This window comes from Xiphophorus hellerii, chromosome 12 (assembly GCF_003331165.1).
Source record: "Xiphophorus hellerii strain 12219 chromosome 12, Xiphophorus_hellerii-4.1, whole genome shotgun sequence".
Classification (NCBI taxonomy): domain Eukaryota; kingdom Metazoa; phylum Chordata; class Actinopteri; order Cyprinodontiformes; family Poeciliidae; genus Xiphophorus; species Xiphophorus hellerii.
In genome coordinates, this window is record NC_045683.1 from 4,774,846 (window position 1) to 4,784,563 (window position 9,718).

The window sequence follows — 9,718 nt, forward strand, 5'->3', positions numbered from 1 at the left end:
AGAGATGGAAGTTCAAACACAACATTTATAGACTTTTTCCCTGACGTTTTTGATCATTTTGAACAGATTTCAACAATGGAAAAAGTTCAGCAAGTTTTCCTGAAGAGAGCAGCTCCAATCCCCGGAGGGAACTCAATCTTTTCCAGACCTGGATGTCAAGCAAGAACTGTTGATCCGGTGTGCTTGATCCATGACAGCAGAATTACCTCCAGGCTCGTGAGTATTTGTGTGCGGCATACTGTACGTGAGAGTGTGTGCACATGGTCTTACACAACAAGCACTTCAGAGGCAGTGTGTATACCGCACACTGAACGCTATGAGTTGCAACCTTGGCATCGGTGACACACCCCTTAACCCCAGAATGCATTTCCAGCGTGTTACTAAGCACAGTTCACCTACAAAAACAGACGCACTTGATTGGAGTGCGCTCTCTCTCGCTAAAAGCTTTATTCTCCGTCCCTTTATATTTAGAATGTGTAGCAGGAGCAGGAAAAAATGTACGAGCATTATTGGCTGCTGCTTCAGGTCACGCAATCAGTAAGCGGGCCGTCCAATTGTAATTCCATGGGTGGCTTGCAGAGCTTCTCTCTCATTAAAGCTGAGATACGTGTGTGTGGGGGTGCGTGCGTGTGTGTGTGTGTGTGGAGAGTGGGGGGGTGGGAGGGGTATGCACAACAAAAACAAGCAAGCACAACCTCCCACTCACACACCATTCATAAGACTGCGCGTGTATTTGTGTGTGTGTGTGCGTGACAGGTTAATGTACACTCCAAAAACCGCTGTTTTAAGAACAGGGTTACTTTGCTCACACACTGGGTTGATTTATTCAACAGGGTTTGATTATTAGTTAGGCTTTTCTCTCAAATGAATTGGTCGAAGTTATTTATGTCTACCGGTGAAGCTACCAAAGAGTGGGTTAAACAGAATGACCCATAATCTAGATTATGGGTAATATGTTGATGAAAATTTAATGAGAAGACAATCGGACGCTAGATCTTAAATGGCCAGCCAATCACAGGAGAAGTTCAAATAAATATGTCATGGTTGTTTTTCTCGTGGGAGAAAGAAAGCGCTGATTCTTAATGCAGATAAATTTAAGCAGAAGTCAGTTTTATGCCTGCTTCATCACGCAGTGGAGCGGGACGTCCATGAGCAAATGGAGAGGAATCTCAGCTGGGTTAGCAAACCTCAAAACAAAGCAGAATTTCAGGAGTTTCATGCAGGTACATTACTAAGGAGAGACATTAAATTTATGAGTAATAAAAACACAGTAATGACATTCATTAGAATTTTTCAGACAACCAATCAGTGTCAAGAAATATCAACTAATTTGATATTTTTGTTTGTGAAAAACATTCTTTCTCTCCTGATTCCCAACTTCAGCATAAAATAGAAACGCTAATAGAAATAAGAGACTGTACAGTAACCTTGAGAAAACATTCAAATTTCACTGAGAAATTATTACTCTTGTTTATATCTTCTCTGTGTTGTGTTTTTGTGTATTTGTGTTTCTGTTTTCTCTTTATCTTTTCATAAGAAATGCTTCCTTCTTTTGTTGAATGTTATTAGTAAACAATGAAATTGCAATAAACTGATTTGATTTTAAAAGCCCAAGCTGTAATTGACCTTACTGCCGCAGCCTTAACCAAACTCTTATAAGAACATGTCAAAGCAGTAGCTCAGGGCCCAAAGTTTCTAAGTAACCTAATTCATTTTGTTGCTTTTTTTACTGTTTCCAGATTCTGTTTTATGCTTCTCAAAAACTTAGAAGCCTTTGTCACTTTCTGAAATGGTGTAATTTGCTAGACTTTCACAAAATAAATTGCTTTGTGACTATTCTACAAAATAATAATTAATGTTAAATACTTTACAAATGTTCTTTTTCACAGTGGGTAAGGAAATTTGAGGTGCCATCCTGGGTACAAAAGGCAATGGGAGTTTGTTCAGTGGTTCAAAATGCATTTCTCTGGATACTGTAGAAGCTCCTTCCTTAACAAACTGGGTCACAACTTTGACCCATTTGGTTTAAATCACCCAATTTCTGTCCCAGTAACATTAACCCATTTAAGTTCAATTTAAGTTTAGAGTGCATGTTGGAATATTGTTCGTTTTGCATCCGAGTTTGCAGCAGTAACAGGAGCCCCCTCCCTGCTGCTCCTGTTTAGTTTTATGGCCCAGTAAAGCTTCCAGCGTGACGCAAGTTTCACAAGATAATTGAACAATCGGACGCTCGATCTCAAGTGGCCAGCCAATCACAGGAGAGGTGTCATGGTTGTTTTCTCTCGTGGGAGAATGAAAGCGCAGACAGATTCTTAATGCAGATCAATTTAAACGGAAATCCAGTGATGATGCGGATGCATTATCGCAGAGAGCGGCTGTTACCGCTGCCCTGCGCCTTGCACCATCAGCAGAGGTGCAGGGTAACACGGTGCGTTTTCAGGCAGGGGAGTGGAAGCTGCTGAAGAGGGGAGAAAGTTATAATTTACTTATCTTCTTGTTGAAATAACCCCCGTTCTTCGCAAAACGATGTTTCATAACTGAGATCTGAAACCTCATAATATTCTGCGCTGAATTCCCAGTCCATAAGGACCACTTATACAGTTAATGCATTAGCGCTGCAGCACTCAGGGAGGCTCCGGTCTCCAAACTGAACACGTTTATTTTTAGGTGAACTTCAGAACTTGTCATGATTTCACTTTATTAAGGAAATCTCATTATGTTTTTTACAGTGAGACATCAGTCTGTGTCGATCCAATCATTATGTGCATTATAATCTAACTGAATAATTAGACTCATAAACACAACTTTCAAATTTAAAAAGTTTCTGACCAAGCCCTCAGAAGAGCGGCCACTCCTTCACATTTCCCAGACTCCCCATCCAAATATTCTCATATGCATTTATTTATTTCTGCTGCTTTGCTGTACATCCACAATGGGACTCACCACGAGGTGGACATCCTTTAATGGGGTGGCGTAGGGCGACAAATTTATGTCAACTGTGCCGCAAATGTGTCTTATGTTGTTTGTTTGCTTGGCTACTCACTGGTGAGTGGACACACTGTGAGAAAATATAGCCCATGGTTGGCTGATGATCCATAACTATTTGATTTACAGCCTGTAGGGCTACACTAAATAATTATTTCACTGTTTTAAAGGGCAGCATTATGTGTTTTCCAGACACATTTTGCCATTTTATAACACAAACAAGTAACTATGTTACTTTCAATTGTTATAAAAATGCTGTGGATATCAAATATGACTTAAAAGAATTTTGACTTTGTAATTTAATGCCTTGAAATTAGGCCTCTGTCTCTTTTAGAAACTCCTGCTGTTGTTGAAACGCCACCTTCAGGAAACCATCACAGCATCACTGCTCTATTAACCCTTTAACAACGTTTTTATCAGCATTTCACTCAGAAGTAGCTGGTATAAGGAGGTGAGCAGACACACAGTTCCACCAGATGTTTGCTAATTGCTCTGGCTAGTTGAGTGGGGGAGGACTACTCTGTGAAGTGACATATCGAAATCCTAGAAACTGCCTTGTGAATTTCTTTCAAACTTTTGAATGTCGTTAGCGTCACAATTCTTAAAGACTTCTACTTGTGCTCCTCTGTGTGCCACACTTTTTTTCCTCCACTCAACTTCTTATTGAAATGCGTGGACAAAACGCTCTTGATCTTTTCTAGATTACACCTCAGTGGAGAGTGGCGTGATTATCTTGGTCATCATAACATATAATTTCTCTTTTAAGACAGTTTTTACTGCAGGTAATGTTCAAATTCAATGACATTATTAGGATTTTATTTAGCTGTGATCAAATAATCAAAATGATCAAAAGTAACAGACATCATTTGTAAACCTCTCTGTGCGAAATAAAATTAGATTTATTTTTAAAACCAATGTATGCTCTTCTTAGTGACGCCGCCTGCTATGGTTTGTATTTGTGTAGTCTTTTTAAAATCCTTTGGTGGATATTTAAAAATGCTTAAGCAGAAAGAGAGTGATGAAGCGTGCCAACTTCTGAAATCCAGCTAATATTTCCTCTGATGCGGGCTGCATTAGCCCTCATCTGGTCGCCTCAGTATCCAGGGGAAACAAGCCATGTCCCATCTAACTGCGTTGGCTTGAGTTTATGTCTTAAGCTGTGAGAGTGAGGGGGGTTTTGCAGCGATGAAGAGAGCAAGGATCCCATGACGCTCCACAGTGACATCACCGGGTCTGAAAGAGGCGCAAGAGGCGGATGGGAGGCACCCCCACTTATTAGATTTCGTTGGAAGGTCCTGCTCGCAAGAGAAGATGCTGCTGCGCCTCGGCGAGGAAGTCGGGTGATGTGCGCCAGTGGAGCGGCTGATTCAAGGGTTCTTCCCGAACTTCTGTCGCACCGAGGACCAAAAAAAGCAACTCCTGAGGTCCACAGAGCTTAGTCCGAAAAGACGGGATCGTTTCATAATGTGAGGAAACGCTTCAGGAGCACATCTGGCTCCGTGCGCCAGGTTGGAGAGCCGAATGTTTACTTTTCCTCTTTTTCTCCCCTCCATCCCCCCTTTTTGCTCGACCGACGGGAAACACTGGGACTGACGCAGCCTGTCCTTTGAAGTTAAGAATAAATAGCTTTTATTATTGAGCCATCGTGAAAATGTCACTTTTTTTCTCTTTCTTATTATTTATTTGATACGTGCGCGTCTCCAGACGAGGACGCACGGTCTGCAAAAGTGTCCAAATTTACCCTGATCCAATTAACAAAACTGAATTATACATATTTTAATTGAATTTCCTCGTAATTGGGACACAACTTAATCATCAAAGACAAATTGAGCGGAGCAGAAGTGTCAGTAGTTTTTCTGTAGTTTCATAACTCCGAAAGGGCAGATGCACCACATCAGAAAAAAAAATACTTTTAATCTTTTTTGAGGAAATTAGTTCCAAGAACTGATCAGAATCCGCTGTCTGCGCTCTGACGCATTGACTTGGACTGGTTTTTGTGCCTAAAATGGACTTAGAGAAAATGTTAAGGAGGAGGCAAAGAATCAATCATTTGACGGCGCTGAAAGAGAACTAACAGAAGTGAGGTAAATATGACTTTTAATTCATTATAAATGGATGACTGATGTCTTGTTTTAAATGCGCATTGGACTGCAAGAAGAAACGGCGCACAATTGCACAGTTTCTTGCACTTTTATACATTCGTTAAGTAGACGCTCTGTGAGTAATCACGGTGTTCTACGTGCATATTTTTGTTCTGATTTAGAGAAATAATCTAGGCATGGCTTCAGCGGTGGAGGGCGGCTGCTCCATGCTGCTGACCGGCTGGAACAGCAGTGTGAGCGGCTCCGGAGGCTCCGCGCCCTGCAACCAGAGTGTCCGATCCCTCGCCCCTTACTCCCCCGAAGCCACGGCGGCCTTCGCCACTGCCATAACGCTGATGGTCGTCTTCACCATCGTCGGAAACATCATGGTCATCATCGCCGTGCTGACCAGCAGGTCTCTACGAGGTCCGCAGAACCTGTTCCTGGTGTCTCTGGCTGCTGCGGACATCTTAGTGGCCACGCTGATTATTCCCTTCTCGCTGGCCAACGAACTGCTCGGCTACTGGTACTTTAAATCTCTGTGGTGTGAGATCTACCTGGCGCTAGACGTTCTGTTCTGCACCTCCTCCATCGTGCACCTGTGCGCCATCTCATTGGACCGCTACCTGTCCATCTCCCGGGTAACTTACGGGCGCCAACGGACTCCCAGACGCATCAAAGGCGCCATCGTGGTGGTGTGGCTGATCTCTTCCATCATCTCATTCCCTCCTCTGCTCTCACTCAACAAGAGTGAGGTTAGTGATGAGGCGAGTGAGAGAGGACCTCAGTGCCAGCTGAATGATGAGCGCTGGTACATCTTGTACTCCACCATAGGCTCCTTCTTCGCCCCCTGCCTCATCATGATCCTGGTGTATGTGAGAATCTACCAAATAGCCAAACAGAGAACGCGCTGCCCTCCTGGGGAGCCCAGGAAGGACGGGGTCGCCTGTGCAACTCCAAGTCAGCCTGCACGACACATACAAGCCAACGGAAAGGATGATGAAGAGAGCACTCCCCCTTCAGTAAGCAAAACTTCAAATGCGAGACCCCCTACCCTTGCTGTCACCCCTTCCCCATCCCCAGGAGACTCACAGAGTCCCCAGAATCCAACCACTAATAACCTCCTGCAGCCCCCTGCCCAGTCTCCAGCCGTCTCTCCGGTCACAACTCCCCCTGTCACCTCGGCCCCCTTGTCCAACCCTGCGCCTCAGCCTGCACCCAAAACCAAGGAGGAGGTGAAGAAGGGCAAAAAGCTGAGAGGGAAAAAGGCCGACAATAACAATGGCGACAGCTCGAGCACAGAGAGTGACGCAGAGCACAGCCAGGGAGGGGGCCGGGGGAGCGCCAGCATGCCGGGGTCACCTGCTGGGGGGGGCATCCACTCCCCAGCCTCAGTCAAGCGCTACCGTGACATGATTGCCACTTCGAAGGGCGCTCGCCTGGTGCCAGGAAGGAAGTCAAAAACAGAGAGCAATCCGGGGGCTGCAAGACGTAAAGCAATGGTCAACCGGGAGAAACGATTCACCTTCGTCCTGGCCGTGGTCATCGGTGTCTTTGTGGTGTGCTGGTTCCCCTTCTTCTTCTCCTACTCTCTGCAGGCAGTATGCCCGGAGACCTGCGTCATCCCCGACCCACTCTTTAAGTTCTTCTTCTGGATTGGCTACTGCAACTCTTCCCTCAATCCAGTCATATACACCATCTTCAACAAAGACTTCAGAAAGGCTTTTAAAAAGATTCTGTGCAGAACCACCAAGGGTACTTTCTTTTAGGATGTAAATGTGCTGCACAAAACGTGCACACAGAAAGAGCTTCTTCTGAGGCAAAGCAGAACAATCATTTCCATTTTACCAAACACTCAAAGGGCTGTTTTAAAATATGTTAAAATGTGGAGATTTCAGTGTAAAATTTAGAACTGAAGGACACTTTTTCAACCACAGTGTGCAAACAGACAAATTGAACTGTGTTTAATCATGAATTGAAGCTGGGGATGAGTTGAAAATGGGACATGAAAAGGCATAAGACTGCTTGGCGTTTCAGGACTGCTGATAAGATCCCGAATGCAGCGTTTTATCTCCAGATTATATCGACTCAAGGACACATCGCTGCAGAACTGTACACGAAGAGCTACATGTTGCAGGAAACGTCCTGAGAACCAAGTTTTCATTGTGAATAAAGACTTTTATAATATGTACATACAATGTTTTGTAAGTACCGGCTATAGAAAGGCAAGTGGCCTTAGATTCCTGTGCGCCTGGGGGCCTTTTATTTATCAGCACAGAGCACAAGGAGGACACAAGGTTAGCGGTGATTTCTTACGTCTGCAGTCTTAATTCGTCCCGCTGCAGGGCAAACATGTGTTCCTTGATTTTAAAGAGCAACAACAAGAGAAGGTTTCAAACGATCTCAGATGTGATTTCACAAACAAGAGCGCCCTTTCAAACTCAACTTATAGAGTTTTCATGTGGAAAGTCACCTTTGCTCCTGGCTTTTGCAGGAGTCCCAAAAATGGCTCCTACTTTTTTCTTCTTTTTTTTTAAGAACTTAAAGGAGATGTGGGTCATTTTTGAACTCGTGTGTAGATTATTGAAGTGTGGGCCTTATGACATGTTGTTTCCTGTGTTTAACTGGACTGTCACTTTGAAATGACTGGACCACGAGGACCTCTTCCAACTAACTGGACATCTATGTTACCATCAAAACTGCTTTGATCCTCCTTCAGAGCTCATTAATGTGAGCTGCATTTGTTGAAGACTGAAAAAAAATAGAATACTATTTAAACTCCAAGCATTATTTTCAGAAAAATAAAACTGCTAGTATTTACCAGGTAGACACTTAGAGCGATTGTAAAAGGTGGATGAACAATGCAATTATGGGTGCATGTTGTTCCCCTTAATTACACCTACAGGGGTCATGGTGAACAATGTGTCTGAATGGCTCTTCAGCAGCACCTGGGACACAGCGTCACCCGCAGCAAAACCTCTCTGCTGCAGGGAGGCAAGAGAGGACGGATGGATGGCAGAGGTATTGACAGTGATGAAAACAAGAGAGGAAGATGTGTCTAACTGTGAACGCCACAACAGGCTTATTATTAACTCTATGGGACAAGGGCTGTCAGCAGTGACACACCAATTTCCTAATCCTGCTGACCTGTGTGAATGTGTATGTGTGTGTTTCTGCATGTGGGACAACTTTATTGTTCTTTTCTCCGTCTGTAGAAACAGTCAGTGCCTCGTCTGGCTGCGATGCTGCAGATCTACTGTAATATTGAACAGAGCAGAGACCAGATTTGCAGGTTCAGGCAACATATTGCTGTCAATAAAGAGACCTCTACATTGAGACAGTCTTACCAAACTGAAAGTCAGTGTTTCTCTTTATGTGAACTGAGTGCATGGCTTTCTAGTGAGCACCCTGCAGGGACCAAAGAGCCTTACAGAACACCAGCCTGACTCAGTGACATCTGGCTCTGTGACGTATTTACCTAGTATTATTTCTTCTTTTTTGTTTTGGTGTATATGATGGAACGCACAGATTGAAGATTTATTTGCCTTGCATTTTCTGTCTGTAACCTATTTATTTGTAATTATACTACGCCTTTATGCAGAGAATGAAGCCAACTGAACAAAGAATGAGAACGCTGTACAAATGTTTAAGTTCCTTGACGAGAGAGAAAGTTTCTTTTTGCCATCAAAGTTAGTGCTTGGTGAGAGTGCAGTTTATTTGAACTCAAAACAACAAGAACTCTTGAGGATTTTGTGCAGAATCCAAAAATGCAAAATTTGCCATCGTTTCATCTAGTCGTAGTGACGTGAAATTGTTCATCGGAGTTACAAGCACATTCAGCAGGGGGAAATTTTTACCAAGCTTAAAACTCTGCAGCAGGAAAACCTCTGCCCTCGTCAAACTTTCCTTGGAACAGTAATCGAGCATAAAAATGTCAACGGTTTGTAGGACGTTAAGACCACGATCCATGTCACATGGAACTGCTGGGAGGTTTAAATATGATTTAATCAAACCGATGTGAGCGGGAGCTTTGTGCACTTGTTTAACAGTTCCCTGGTTTCCTTTACAAAAAATGCTGCTTCCGTTCCATGAAATGACTAAAAAAAATAGCCACAAAGGTCATGTTCATGTTGGTTTTTTATAATTTTGAGTTGCAAAGATGTTCAAAACTCACCAAATAAAGTCTCCTGTGACAAGAGTCCTACTTTGTTTATTTAAAAAAGTCAGAATTCATGACTTAAAAGGTCACAGATGCAGTTGATTGCCATCCTTCTGAAGCTCCCTGCTTTGTCTCTTCCTCAACTGCGTTTAGACCAAATTTTCAGTCTAAGCTTTACAATCTACTTTCTCTCCCATCTGTCATGCCCCCCCCAACACACACCCTCCCAGTTCGAAAATAAAGCAACTTGAAAAAGCATGAGTCATTCTCCAGTCCTTTTATTTCATACATTTTTATGTAATGAAGCATCATGGAAAAATAGGAGGGGGGAGACAACATTGTAATTTCCAGGAGGACATTTTGGAATATGCTCACAAATATGAGGTGCTTCTCCTGCATACGCGGCGAAGCCGAGTGCAATTCAAAGCAATTTCCAGCTGTCGTAAAAAAGCCCTCAATGGCAACACAACTTCAGGAAATAGTCCATAACATT

General features: G+C 43.4%; 1 protein-coding gene across 1 annotated transcript; it reads left to right on the forward strand.

Annotated features, from left to right (window-relative positions):
* The first annotated feature begins 4,144 nt into the window (after positions 1-4,144).
* Positions 4,145-9,486, forward strand: adra2b (adrenoceptor alpha 2B). The gene is made up of 2 exons (XM_032578653.1): positions 4,145-5,069; positions 5,249-9,486. Exon 2 carries the CDS (start codon positions 5,264-5,266, stop codon positions 6,833-6,835), a length of 1,572 nt encoding a protein of 523 aa, XP_032434544.1. The 5' UTR covers positions 4,145-5,069; positions 5,249-5,263; the 3' UTR covers positions 6,836-9,486.
* The last annotated feature ends 232 nt before the right edge of the window (positions 9,487-9,718 follow it).